We start from the raw sequence: 15,346 nt of genomic DNA on the forward strand, positions 1-15,346 counted from the left end.
GTTTTTCGTTACGGAAATGATTTGCATACGCGTTTGATACATGTAGATTAAGGTGTAAGTGCTTGTTAAGGGCAAGTTTTTCCGGCAATTTTTACGAAGTTTATTCACGTGTTTTGTATATGCAGGTTATGGTGTAAAACACAAAAATTGATAATATCAAGATATTTCTAGAAACTTTATGAAAGTATGAAACCATAGATTCACCCATCCTTCCCCCTAGTTACCTAGACTGGGCTAAATCTATTAGGGGTGCAGATATCTATGGTTATCCACAGATACGTCCCTGATTATACACGATATCTTAGGATAGTCGTTCCGCGGGTTAGAATCCTGTGATAACTTATGGTAATTCTCTTGTAATATCACTCGCAGAAATATTACATAGTTAGAAGCTGCCGGAAGGACCTTCCATCAGGATGACATGGCTTGAGCCCAAAGATATGTGTAGGGAGCCTCTTTAGTTGGTTGGGATGGACCGGGTCACAATATTCCTAATGAAGAAAATAAGTGTTACAGGTGTATTTATAAGTTGTTTGAACTGTTCTTGGGGTGTATTTAGATGATGGCTATGCCTCTTAACTCCCTTATTTTTAATTCTGTTGCTAAGAGTATGTCGGTCTAATGGGGGCCGTTAGCCGCCCCCCTTTTAGGTCAGTGTACGGCTTGAAGGTTAGGTTAGGTGAGCAAGTTTGTGAGGTAGTACTCTATGCATGAGGAAGTTCTTGTACGTCATTATATTGAGGCTCCCTGTTCTTGTGCAAAAAATTAGGGAATATTTGTATTTTTTTAAATTTATACTTTTTAAAATCTCAAATTATGACTGAAAAACCACATTTTAAAAGGGAAACAAACATCTAGTCAACCTAAGGTTCCTCACCTAACCTAACCAAGGAGCCATATCCTTCCTATTTATTTAGGGTGGTTACCACCCTTTAGACTTCTGTAGCCTTAGCTTATCCTAAAACAACCCTGAGTTTTTTCACTCCAGAAACGGGTTTTTGATGTATCTCATAGTTTAATCCGTCCATAAAACTTGAAAAACACGTATTTCTGGCAACCGGCGACGTTGAAACTGTTCCGAATACCTATAGAAAGTTATTTTATTTCCTCCAAAAGAGAATTGACCAGTTGTTTTGGATGCATCTTTTTTTTTTAGATATTTAAGAAATCTTTTTCGTATGTGTGACGTAGTTAGGGAAGGAGCTTGTGTATAGGAGCTGTGGAAGTAGAAGATTGGCCAAGAGAAAGCCACGGGACAGTTAAAATACTTCTGATGGGAGATTAAAAATGCCTAGAAGTACCAATAATAGAGAAGATGGGAAATAAAAAATGGGAAATCAAAGTTTGGAGTGGAGAACCACCTGTCAGGATTTTCATGAGCTGTTCTCAGTTTCTTCTTGTGTCATGGCGACCAAAACGAAAAGAGTTAAATAGGGAATTTTTACAAAAGAAGGTATCCAATTTATTCTTAACCACCAAAACATGATATGGGGTCAAACTACAGTACTGTTTTAGTAGGAGTATATTTAATTATGTTGGTAAAGATTGGTTTCAGAGTATTGTGCTTTAGTAAAATAAAATAATTTTTCCTTACCTACTTTATTATTATTACTTGCTAAGCTACAACCCTTGTTGGAAACGCATGATGCTATAACCCCAAGGGATCCAACAGGGAAAATAATCCAATGAGGAAAGGAAATTAGGAGACACTACCAGAAGTTTAAGTACATTAATAACACCAACATAAATCTTTCATATATAAACAATAAAACTCTTAAGAATAACAAGAGGAAGAGAAACAAGATAGAATAGTGTGCCCGAGTGTACCCTCAAGCAGGAGTTCTCTAACCCATGATAGTGGAAGACCATAGTACAGAGGTTGTGGCACTACCCAAGACTAGAGAACAATGGTTTGATTTTGGAGTGTCCTTCTCCTAGAAGAGCTGCTTACTATAGCTAAAGTCTCTATTCTACCTTTACCAAGAGGAAAGTAGCCACTGAACAATTATATTGCAGTATTTAACCTCTTGAGAGAAGAATTATTTGGTAATTGTCAAATGTATGAAGAAAAGGGGAATGTGTAAAGAATAGGCAATATTATTTGTGTATGTAGGCAAAGATGAAATGAGCTGTAACCAGAGAAAGGGATCCAATGTAGTACTGTAGTGTCTGGCCAGTCAAAGGACCCAGCATCTCTCTATTGGTAGTATCTCAACGGGTGGGTGGTGCCTTGGCCAAACTACTGCCTATAAAAGGGCTGTTTACCTGATCTGATGACACATGGAACCCCATTCTATAGTTCTTGGTAGGTTTTGTCATCCCATTGCAATGTGGTGTTTATTTAAATTGGAAATGATCCACCAATGCATCATTTAAATTGATTGAAGCTTATGGCAATTTTGACTTTAAACTGCTTCAGCTTAGCTGATAACAAATAATAAAGGCCAAGTTTTAGGCATACGTGTTGGGATGACACTTACAGGCCGAGGCCTATCCCTAAACCAAAGTTGTAAGTTGAAGTTACGCTGTTTAGATATACTGACCGTTTCAGATTTTTTATAGTACACATGTAGTTTCAAGGGAAGGGAAGCTTTTTATAATATAATGATAAACTAATTGCCTTTCTCAGTCTTTTGGCTTAATACTGTATTGAAGCAATTTTTGCTTTATCATCTTTATATTATAGGAGACTGCTCTTTCTCTCTTTTCCCAAAGTCAAAAGATTAATGAGGGTACTAATCTTGTACAGGCGGTGGTGGGGGGAAATAGTTGAGAACTTTGGAAGAGTAATCTAGGAGTAGGATTGACAAAGCTTTCAATCCGTCCTATCTCACGAGATGCAACCCACAGAATCAATCTTAATGTTTTAGAGATACTTTTAAAATTTACTTGGAATTTTTTCTTCAGATAGTATAAATTTTCTTCAAATAGACATGTATGCATCTAATACTTTGTCCTTCAGTTTGTTATTAATTTCACTTAATTTAATCATTTTCTCTCTTCTCTTTTGATGATTTTGTCCATGCAAACAAGTACAGAATGTATCTACTCATTAGAGAAAAGTAATAACGAAGGTCTAAAATATGGATAGAGGATTAATTAAGTAGCTTCCGATCATTCTATTTTTTGATGTAGGGTACCCCCAGATTTGGGGGATGTGTCTTGGTAAATAGATAGATAGATAGATGTATATCTCTGCCACATTTTCTTCTGCCTACATAAACACAAGCCTTATGAAATGTCTACAGATTAATGCAAAAGCAAGTAGTATGTGATTAAAAGTGTAGTAGTGCATCACCATGAGATAATCTCTAGAAAGCTCCAAAAATACTTTTAGTATGTTTCTCCCAGGAGTGCATTAGCACCGTAGCGGACAAAGGCCTTTATAGAAGCCAATAGAGAATGCCTATCATGTTCCTCATATTATTTCAAGTCAGATTTCATAGATTTATAATAAGTAAAAAATTAAGAAGGTAAAAAAGTACCAAAATTTGGCGTTTTCGAAATTAGTCGTACCAGTTATATTTGATACCCCATATTATACCAAATTTGGTACACAAGTACCAGAATCGTAACCATGTAGGCCTAATCCTGGGTGCCCAAACCTCTTGAACTAAGCAGGCAAGTCTTTAGCGTGTGTAGGCATTTTTCACAGTATGGGAGCGCCGCTCCAGTCCAGCAGACAAATTGTACGGCCAGTCCTCTGCGTGTATGGCCGGCTTAAGGGTCAATCCCTTCAAGGACAGCTATTCCGAGATCCCCATCACACTTTTAGCAAGCGCTGGGAAAGGATCCAGTGAGCTACAGATCCAGTTGGCTACTCCATACTCTTTTCCCCGGGAAAAGTTCTGACAGCATTCCTTCTGTTCACTCATAACCTGGCCTTCCAGGTAGAGATATAGGAGGAGGGAAGGCAGAAAGGATCATGGAATTCAGTGACTTATTGCAGCTTCTATGAACAAGTACATGCTTGCTGATTTTGGTTGTGATCTACGAAACCCTTTCTGGCAGGAATGGAGATGACATCATGGCTGTCAATAAGGTTCATGGACTTTTACAGTCTATTCTCATGAAGGAAATAGTCTATGGGGAATTGGAGACCGGTCTTTAATTTTCCTACTTGGTTCCCTAGTCATAATTTAGACTGCCCGTGGCTATCTGCGTATGGTTCGTCATAAGGATGGTGACCACTCCTTCTCCGTAAACCTGAAGGACATGTACCCTCAGATCCATTCCCTCTGTTATACTAGAGATTTTCTCAGCATTTTGTTTAGGGAAAGTAGCTACCATGCTTTGGACTGGCTACTACTCCCCAAGTGTTCACTTTACTCTTTTTAGCATTTTCGATCAGCACTTGTCAACTGACAGGTCTTTGTTATTACCCCCTTGTACCCTCCTATATCTTAACATGATAGCTATAATGGCCTCCCAGCAAATAAATATAGCACCAGGATTAACATACAGGAACTGTTCCTACACTGCCTTCTAGATTGAGAAAGATAATGCCTTTAGAGACCTTCCCGTCAACGAGAAGGCTGGCTCCCAGTGATTGCTCCAGTAGTCTACAAAATTTTACTGGTTTACAACCAGAGTTCCCTTACCTCTTGATTGGACCCGTTTGAATTCGTGTTAGCCATGGTGAAGCGAGTAGGATAATATCATATATTTTCCTATTTTACTAGCCCTTCTGAAGGATAGAAGATCATCCCTGTCCCCTTTTTTCTGCGGTTTTTGGCAAAAACCTAGAATCCAAGCAGCCATGACTGCAATCCTTCTTCCTCTCCTCCTTGAAAAGGTTAGTGGGGCAAGAATAATGTACCTTCTTGTTCTTGGGGGGGAGACACCATGGCTCATCTTTCAGTATGGAAGGAATGAGAGATTCTGAAGTGCTATTTTGTTTTAGGTTTATGGGAATAATCGGACACACTCCCGGACTCAATCTGTGAATCCTGGATACGTATTGGATCCACCCTAGCCTGCTGAAAGAAGTGCTAGATACACTTTACAGCTCACTATTCATGGGAGTATACTCACAAGTCTTGAGATGAGTTTTCCTTGTGACTTGTAGTAGCTGGTCAGGAGGTTGTGTTGCTTACCTAGCTCTAAGGCACAAGAAGCATTACACCTAAGATAAAGGTTGCAATGTTAGTCTAGGATTAGAGATGGAGTCTTTAGACCTTTTCCTCTTCCTTCCCCTCTCCTACGGTGCAGCGGTTTTTCTGTTATTTGTTGGATCAAACGTTGATGCGAGTGAGGTACCATACTGAGCATGTTTTATACAAACCTTTTATATAAATATCTCCCCCATCCTCCTTACGAGGGGGAGGATGAATGGAATGAAGGATACATTACGCCTAATTGGCCATACAGTTCATGTTGACATCATATCCTTCCGAGGGTATAGATTCATCCTCGCTCATCTGTCGGTTGACAGAAATCTATCCCAGTCCATCAGAATCTATTCTCAATTTTGGGAGGTGTTAGGAATCAACACTCCCACACTTCTATCATTTTAAAGTGTATTAGCATCCTGGGATTTTAAAAAAGCCAATATGGTTATAGTGATTCCCTCCCACCTAAGGATCAGTCTCCTATTAAAGGTCATCGGTTTGTATTCGTGTAAGAACAAATCCCAAAGTTTAAAAATAATTTGTATTTATCCTATTTATATAGACCTGAGTCCTTTAAGTTCCATTTCCCACCTCAACCCCAGAGCCATTGTACTGGCTTGGGGTCTGGATTACACCACTAGTCACCAGTAATTACCAACACTTTGTTTTAGATTTTTACAGCTTAAGTTTGAGCCAAGCTGAAAGCATACTCCTTTTAATGGATTCAAGTTTGTATACCTAGGAAAAATACAAAATAATTTTTAAATTTTATTGTTCATGCTTTTATATGTGGATTAATACATTTCAAAACAACAGTACAATTTGGTGAAGTTATTTATGAAATTACTTTTGTATTAATATATTTGTCTTTTTATTACTTTTCAGACTTATTTCAGTGGCATCCCATTTATTTATGAATTAATCTATATTTCTTTTATTACTTTTCAGATTTACTCCATGGCATCCCAGTTATTTGACAGGTGTTTGATGACTGTCTTGATAATGTGCATCGGAGGAACTGCTGAAGAAGGCCGATCTTGCTATCAGTTTTGCAGCCTTTAGACCCAAAATTATGTATAAGCAAGAATACAATTGGAAAATCCATGATTATAAACATTTGAGAACTTTATCTCATAGGGGTGTGCCATACTGGAGATGTATTACATAAGTGATTAGTGTAATGGGGTCTTGTTGCTGCAAAGCACAACCAGAGCCAGGGGGCAACGATGACATGATCATTGAGAGAAGACAAATAGAATTCATCACAGGATCGGTGAGTATCTACGGCTTTTGCGTTATGACTGTGTTGCTGCACATATATAAAACAGCGTCCTTTGATAGGGGTATGATCTCAGGAAGCTGAAATGGCTGTTGAAATTTAATGAGGTACTTAACCCTTTTACCACCAGACTATTTGGAACTTTCCAACCCTTAACCCCCAGGCGTTTTTTTTTCCAAGCACATTTTGCAATATATATGGTTTAAATTGCTCCAACAGCCTTAATTTTCATCATAGAGAGGTCAGGTTTGTCTCATTCTTTTGGAAAATGCCTGAAGTTTCTCATAAAGTTATCAAAAATATGCAAAAAAAATGTAAATAGCAGTTTTTTGCAAGGTCGTACCAGTACGTCCATGGGGGTAAAGGGATAAGTTTTGTGAAACGTACCATCACGTCCATTGGGGGTAAAAGGGTTAACAACCAGAGGGTGGTGGGGAAGCACTGCCCACCTGTTAGTCAGCAAGAGTATCTGTTTTTGGGAAGCTCAGCCCACCTATCAGTCAGCGAGACTATCTGTTTTGACTTTGGCCTCAAGCAGTATGCACATACTCTTGCTGCTTCTCAAATTTTGGCTGTTTTTTTTATTTTCAAAATAAATGTATAAGTCTGCCAACATGTTGTTGTGCCTTAGTAAACCTGGAGAAAATGAATGAAAAGAGCAAGGATATGCAGTTATTTCCAAGTAAATCGGCCAGATGTTTGACAGATTTATGTGCAAACCTGCCATTATCCTAATCATGCTTGTGTTTTTCATGGTTGTATGATCATGTCGACACCCTAAATCTAAGGAAATTGCCCGTTGATGGAAGACGATTTTTGTCACCACCAGGACTTTTGAGGCTGCCCTTGCAGTGACTTCTGAACTGCTGCTACATCTGTGGTGGTGCTGAAGGGCATAGCACCTGCTACTGTTGTCACTGGTGCTTTTGAAGAGGCCCCTGTGGTATCTTCCATAGGAGCGTCGTCATTAGTTTCCAAAATCTTGACCCTAAGGAAGCCTGGCAAGGAGACAGTATTTGCTCTCCTCCTCCTCTTCTAGTTCTTTTTCCTTCTCCTCTGCCTCAGCTTCATCAGATTCTTCAGGCTCTGCTATTTGTAAGAAAAAGGAGAAGAAGAAATCATCCAAGATGTCTTCATGCGACTGACCGATATTGCCTCGCCTTTTCCAAGAAGCAGTTGTTTCAGGTTTAAGATTGACTGCAGTGCTCTCCTATTGTCACAATTTGGGCATCATGGGAAATTGGGAAAGTTAGTCTTGCTCAAGCAACGGATGAAGTACGTGGTCATGATGATACAGAGGTACTGTAGTTAGAGTATTCCCCTCAGAAATTTGCATCAGTAGGCTTAGAGAGATAGTGCATGTGTTCTTGTTCCAAAGGAATCTCCCAACTCTGCTATAGCAATACGTTTTTGAACATCTTTCCAGCGATCGCTTTAATGGTGTCTGAAGCGTTGGTGGTCGGCAGCCAGTAATCTCACATACCATCTTGTTTCAGTGGAGCGAGAGGTATGGGAGGATCTTTCTTGGTGGCTAGGTGACAAAAGTCTCACTAGGGAAGTATCGAACGACTCAGGGAGGTTGCGTGACGTCGTCAGTGTCAACGTATTCTAGAAAATCTTTCATTGTTGGAGAAACTTTTCCGCATGGGTGCCTTCACCAGAGATCGCTACTTTAGTGTTTGAAGCATCACTAGTCACCCATCATTGATCCTCCCTACCTTTTAGTTCCAGTGAATGCGGCAGTGAAGGGAGTATCTATAGTGTTGGTTGAACGATGGAGACCTCACCAGGGGAGTCTCCCTTGAGTCATTATCCCTGGATTTGCTGCTTTTTTCAGATGCATTTAAGGGAGAGTGGGAGGCACACACGAGAAGTAACTCCTACTGGGGATGGTGGTTCAAAGAAGAAAAGTTTCTGCGCATCCATCAGTAGGGAATGAAAACAGCTTCTAGCTCTGAAAGATTTCCAGCAGTTTGGTTGATCACTTGGTAGCATTGAGAAGAGATAACACTGCTATAGGGGCCTACATCAGCAAGTAGGGAGGAATTCTTTTATAGTATCTGTGCGAGTAGGCGAGACAGACATACACTTGGGCATTTGACAATGCAATGGAGCTGTCAGCAAGATACATTCCGCGAATAAGAATGTTTTAGCTGACACGAGCAGCCATCAAGGACAAGTAGTAAGGACGGAGTGGTCTCTTCTACCAGTTGTAGTGAAAAGCTTCTTGGCTACACACTGGAACAAGAAGCTTCCAGGGTTTTATTCTCCAATTCCAGACCAGGCAGCAGTGATGGAGGACGTGTTCCAACATCCAGAGAGCACCCTGGGTGTTTTTGCTTTTCTGCCTGAGACGTCGGATCATTAACAAAGTGTTGGAGACCCCGAATGGCAGGATGTCTCTGGAGGTTCTCAAATGGGCTTGTAGCCACAAGCCAATTGGTTACACCGATCTGCTGATGCTCCTTGTCAAAGTACTGAGAGAATTACCCGTGGCCCATCCTCCTCTGTGAGCCCCACCTGTAGAGATTCCATAACTCTTCGGCGTCCAACTTGCTTCTCGAGTGGCAGTTATCCAGCATCTCCTCCGATCAAAAGGCTTTTCGTAAGAAACTGCAAGGGAGATGTTGGGATAACTTTGCAGATCTGGTCAGAGCCTCTGATTCTACCTGCAGTTTTGTAGCACACTTATAAAAGCTAAGCCACGCACTTCAAATTCAGGGCAACAACGTAGCAAGATGGAGAGATCAGGAAATAATTGATGATTTTTTGTCTTTCTTCGTTTGGGGAAGCACCTCTTAGTCACCGTGGTAGAGGGCTCTCACTCGGCCCTGAACAAGGTTCTCAGACTGAAGGGTTGGATATTTCCACATCATGGAAATTTTTCTTGTTCATGAGGAGCTTCAAACAGTTTTACGCTTTAAAGGAGCTTCGACCTTCTGAATAGGACATTACAAAAGTCCTTAGATATCTCAAGAGAACCCCTTGTGAACCTCTGAAGTAGGTGTCGGATCACAATTTGAAACTGAAGACTGTTTCTGCTTGGCCTGGCCTCATCAGAGAGAGTCAGTGAGGTACACAGCATTTCGTATGCCTTTGGTCATGCTTAGGGTTGGAAGGAGGTCTCCTTTGCGTTTGTTCCACAGTGAGTTGCGAAACACAGAATCCAGCGATCCAGGGTCCCTGGTTCGAGATCTCCATTTCCTCTTTTTTTAGAAGTAATTAGCAATCGAGACGATCTGTTGCTTTGCCCTTTGAGGCATTGCTACTCTATGTGAAAGGACTTTCAATGCTTCAGACCTGAGCACCAGATACTTTCCAGCTCTGGGAAGGTTAAGAAACTGAGCTCCATGAATACTATATCCTTTTGGCTTCGGGAAACCATCAGATGCTTCTACGCTTCAGGTGATGCTCACGGAGATGGGCCGTCAAGAACGAGGGCTTACAAGGTCGGGAATATCAGCTCTACCTTAGCCTTCAGAAAGAATTCATCTATGATGCAGGTCATGGAGGCCAGAATATAGAACTGCCAGACAAGCTTTGTTGCCCACTTACATACATACATATACCAAGGCACTCCTCCCAATTTTAGGGGGTAGCCGACATTAACAAATGAAACAAAAGCAAAAAAGGGGACCTCTACTCTCTACGTTCCTCCCAGCCTAACAAGGGACTCAACCGAGTTTATAAGTCTCAAACTTTGAGATTACAATAGATGAAGTGAGGAGAGCACTAGATGAAACGAGAGTAGGAAAAGTGTCTGGTATGGATGGTGTGAGAGCTGAGATGTTGAAGGAAGGGGGTGTGACTGTACTTGAATGGTTGGTGAGATTGTTTAATATGTGTTTTGTGTTGTCAATGGTACCAGTAGATTGGGTTTGTGCATATATTGTACCACTAAATAAGGGTAAGGGAGATGTGCATGAGTGTTGTAATTCAAGAGGTATTAGTTTGTTAGGCGTAGTTGGAAAAGTGTATGGTAGAGTAATGATTAATAGGATCAAAGATAAAACAGAGAATGCAATATTAGAAGTACAGGGTGGTTTTAGAAGAGGTAGGGGTTGTATGAATCAGATTTTTACAGTAAGGCAGATATGCGAGAAATATTTAGCAAAAGGTAAGGAGGTGTATGTTGCGTTTATGGATCTGGAGAAAGCGTATGATAGAGTTGATAGGAAAACAATGTGGAATGTGATGAGGTTATATGGAGTTGGTGGAAGGTTGTTGCAAGCAGTGAAAAGTTTCTACAAAGGAAGTAAAGCATGTGTTAGGATAGGAAATGAAGTGAGTGATTGGTTTCCGGTGAGAGTGGGGCTAGACAGGGATGTGTGATGTCGCCGTGGTTGTTTAACTTGTATGTTAATGGAGTGGTGAGAGAGGTGAATGCTCGAGTGCTTGGACGAGGATTAAAACTGGTAGACGAGAATGACCAGGAATGGGAGGTAAATCAGTTGTTGTTTGCGGATGATACTGTACTGGTTGCAGACACAGAAGAGAAGCTTGGCCGATTAGTGACAGAATTTGGAAGTGTGTGTGAGAGAAGGAAGTTGAGAGTTAATGTGGGTAAGAGTAAGGTTATGAGATGTACGAGAAGGGAAGGTGGTGCAAGGTTGAATGTCATGTTGAATGGAGAGTTACTTGAGGAGGGGGATCATTTCAAGTACTTGGGGTCTGTTGTTGCAGCAAATGGTGGAGTGGAAGCAGATGTACGTCAGAGAGTGAATGAAGGTTGCAAAGTGTTGGGGGCAGTTAAGGGAGTAGTAAAAAATAGAGGGTTGGGCATGAATGTAAAGAGAGTTCTATATGAGAAAGTGATTGTACCAACTGTGATGTATGGATCGGAGTTTTGGGGAATGAAAGTGATGGAGAGACAGAAATTGAATGTGTTTGAGATGAAGTGTCTAAGGAGTATGGCTGGTGTATCTCGAGTAGATAGGGTTAGGAACGAAGTGGTGAGAGTAAAGAACGGGTGTAAGAAATGAGTTAGCAGCTAGAGTGGATATGAATGTGTTGAGGTGGTTTGGCCATGTTGAGAGAATGGAAAATGGCTGTCTGCTAAAGAAGGTGATGAATGCAAGAGTTGATGGGAGAAGTACAAGAGGAAGGCCAAGGTTTGGGTAGATGGATGGAGTGAAGGAAGCTCTGGGTGATAGGAGGATAGATGTGAGAGAGGCAAGAGAGCGTGCTAGAAATAGGAATGAATGGCGAGCGATTGTGACGCAGTTCCGGTAGGCCCTGCTGCTCCCTCCGATGCCTTAGATGACCGCGGAGGTAGCAGCAATAGGGGAGTCAGCATTATGAAGCTTCATCTGTGGTGGAAAATGTGGGAGGGTGGGCTGTGGCACCCTAGCAGTACCAGCTGAACTTGGTTGAGTCCCTTGTTAGGCTGGGAGGAGCGTAGAGAATAGAGGTCCCCTTTTTTTTGTTTTGTTTCATTTGTTGATGTCGGCTACTCCCCAAAATTGGGGGAAGTGCCTTGGTATATGTATGTATGTACTTTGGGAAAATACCCACAGGTCCCTGCATACCTTTTCTTGGGATTATCGGTAGCCACTCAGCTGGTGGTATAGTGAACTGAACCCATGTAGCATCTTGTCTTAGATAACGGTTGCGACGGGAGTCTTGAGTGAGAGGGAATGAATGGCAATGGTTCTTTTCTTCTTCCCCTCTCTTAGGGTATAGCAGTTGTACTGTTGTGTTATTGAACCAGATGATAGATGCAGGTAAGCTATGCACCAGAGCAACTTTTCTTTACAATTATGAAAAGTATTTCCTCCATCCTTCGAGCAAGGCAGACAAAGGATCTGTTGTATACACATTCATTTTTCTTATAATACTTATACACTGAATAGCATATCTTCTAGGGTATAGATTCTTCATTGACTATGTTATGGATAGTGGGCTGCAGCCGGGTATAGCACTCAGATTTACTATCGGGTTAATGACTGCGATCCCGTCTAACCCACAACTAAAAAAATGGCCCCGAGACGATAAGATAACTGGGCACCACCCCTTATTTTGATGCTAGGCAATCAAACAAGCAAATGAACCTTAGGCAATTTTTTTTTTCTTTTTAGTTACATTGAATTACAAAATACTGTGTATGCTGAGGAAAATGGTGAGATTACGCAAAGATAACGCAAGCAAATTATAAAAAAAATATTTATTAGATAAAGAAAAATAATAAAAACTAGTACGGTATTCCTTTAATCATCTGTAAGTCGCCAACAAAAATGAAAAAATATCAAGGTTGAAAATCACAGAGGAATATACATCTACAAATACAATGATTGACTGTAATGGAGGAGACCAATACATTTTGTAATACAATGATATAAAAGTGTTCTTCCAGTCTCGCCTCTTTTAACTACTTCCTGATAGAGTAACTTATAAACTTGTATTATTTCACGAAAGTGTCCACTGCTATAATATCCTAGGAATCCTCCACAGTAAAAAGTCAAACTTTATGCTCATGATCTTGAAATCTTTACACAATACATCCTCTAATTATTTCCATTCCATAAGTTTTCAATCTAGAAGGGTTAAAGCAAACCCCAAGCATGCATTATTACAATATGCAGAAAAGAATATGCTGTATTTACTTTTTGCATAAGTACAAGTTTATCTATATCTCCTAAGAAATGGAATAGCGTGGTTTATCTTTGTTTTCTAATAAGGAATCATGGCGTGGACTACAAATTCTCCACAAATCCATTCCCATAATGCACGTATACTAAATTTCTTTCCTGATGTATTATATTTAGTCTTAACCGTCAACCTTCTCATCTGATTCTACCTTAAGTTTTGTAGCACACTAATAAAAACTCCGCCACGCATTTCAAATTCAAGGGCAACAATGTAGCAAGAGGGAGAGATCACAAAGAAAAGTCAACACCTCCGAGGAGAGGTCAACAGAACACGCATGCCTCCCAATTACATCACTGTCTCGTCGTCGGCGCCCGCTCGTGTCCGAGTATTGGGTTCTGTCGTTAGCCATCAGCCTCCTATCTGTGGGGTGGGTGCTTATGTCTGATGTGGCTGTTAAGTCCTAGTCTGTGGTGGAAGAGTCGCGGACAGTGTTCACAAGGGAGGGTAGGTGGTGGGCGGGGCTGTTCTAATCGCTCTCTCCTTCTTCTCCTCCTAGCCTCCTCATTTTGTCTCCTCCTCTCCTCGAAGTCCACGGTGCCATGGTGTACTGTACTCCTCCAGGTTTTCCTGTCCCTGGCTGTTTCTTCCCATGAGGAAGGATCGATGTCAGTTAGAGCCAGGGTGCGCTTTAGTTGATCTTTATAGCGCATTTTCGGGGCTCCTCGTGGTCTGGTACCCTGGGTCAGTTCTCCGTAGAATATTTTCTTTGGGAGCCTAGATGGATCCATCCTATGCACGTGTCCTATCCAGCGGAGGCGGTGGTGGATGATGGTGGCCTCCACGCTGGTCAGCGAGGCACGTTCTAAGACTTCAATGTTGGTGGTGTGGCTCTCCCACGGGATTTTTAAGATCTGCCTCAGTTTCATTTGTTGGAAGCGTTCTAGGTTTTTAAGATCGTTTTTATATAGCGTCCATGTTTCACATGCATACAGGAGCGTGGAGAGGACTACTGCCTTGAACACCATTATTTTGGTGGTCATTGTCAGTGCGTGGTTGTTAAATACGCGGCAGTTGAGTCGGCCAAAGGCGGAGTGGGCTGCCCTGATCCTGTTCTCCACGTCCTTTTTGCTTGTGGGAGCTGATGTTAGGATGCTCCCTAGGTAGGAGAACTGGTCCACCTGTTCTAACGGTTGGTCATTCACTGTGGTATTGAAGTTGGGGAGCATCAGTCCTGGTGGATGTTGGACGAGGGTCTTGGTTTTGTCTGTGTTGACTTGCATCCCAAAACGTTCGTAGTCAGAGTTGTATGCATCAGCTAATGACTGCAGGTCCTCTGCCGTCTGACCTGGGGTGGCATTGTTGTCAGCATACTGCAGTTCTCGCACTGCACACAAGGTGGTCTTGGCTCTGGCGCGGAGTCTAGCGAGGTTGAAAGCGCCTCCATCCATGCGGAAACGTAGGTCGACTGAGGGTGTGTGTGGGGGAATCTCGTTGAGCATTGCTGCGGTGTATAGCGAGAAACATGTTGGGGCCAGAACACAGCCCTGCTTCAGGCCGCCGTTGATGGGGGATGGGTCTGAAAGAGAGTTCTGGTGGCACTCTCCCAACCATTCCGTCATGGAGGGCACGCACCAGCTTGACAAAATCGGGTGAGCAGCCATATCTTTTGAGGACAGCCCACATGGCAGGTCGAGGTACTTTGTCGAAGGCCTTTTTCAAATCCCAGAAGATGAACATTATGGGCTGTTGTTGTTCGAGGCTCTTCTCTTGTAGTTGTCGCGCACAGAAGATCATGTCTATGGTCCCGCGGGAAGGTCGAAAGCCGCACTGGGACTCTGGCAGGACGTCTTCTGCGAGAATAAGGAGGCGGTCAAGGAGAATCCGAGCGAAAATCTTACTTGCGATGCTTAGTAGTGATATTCCCCGGTAGTTGTTACAGTTCTCCCTGTCTCCCTTCTTGAAGATGGTAATGATGTTTGCATCGCGGAAGTCACTGGGGGGGGTCTTGGTCTCCCATATTTTCAGTATAAGGAGCATCAAATGGTTCCTCAAGCCGGGGCCACCGTGAGTGAGGAGCTCCAACGGGATGTTGTCTGGCCCTGGGGCTTTGCCGGGCTTCATGCGCTGCAGGGCCTTGTTGAAGTCATGGATGGAGGGTGGTAGTGCCATCCAGTGACGGACGGGATGCTGCGGGGTCATTCGCAGGAGATCGTCTGGGGTGTCTGCTTGGTCATTGAGGAGGTTCTCAAAGTGAGACCTCCACCTGGCCAGGATGCCCTCGCTGTCGGTGATGATCGTGACCCCATCCGCGTCCTTCAGGCTGTCCACTGATGACCGTGTGGGACTGAATATTTCCTTTGTTGCTGCA

The 15,346-nt window shown here is 42.2% G+C and overlaps 1 protein-coding gene across 2 annotated transcripts in view; it reads left to right on the forward strand.

Annotated features, from left to right (window-relative positions):
* Window positions 1-15,346, forward strand: part of LOC137651349 (RING finger and SPRY domain-containing protein 1-like) — a 57,241-nt gene that overhangs the window by 323 nt on the left and 41,572 nt on the right. For both annotated transcript variants that reach the window (XM_068384644.1, XM_068384645.1), the window contains exon 2: window positions 6,060-6,384. In XM_068384644.1, the coding sequence (XP_068240745.1) occupies window positions 6,292-6,384 (93 nt within the window). In that variant the 5' untranslated portion in view covers window positions 6,060-6,291. The remainder of the gene's footprint in view (window positions 1-6,059; window positions 6,385-15,346) is intronic.

This window comes from Palaemon carinicauda, chromosome 12 (assembly GCF_036898095.1).
Source record: "Palaemon carinicauda isolate YSFRI2023 chromosome 12, ASM3689809v2, whole genome shotgun sequence".
NCBI lineage: Eukaryota > Metazoa > Arthropoda > Malacostraca > Decapoda > Palaemonidae > Palaemon > Palaemon carinicauda.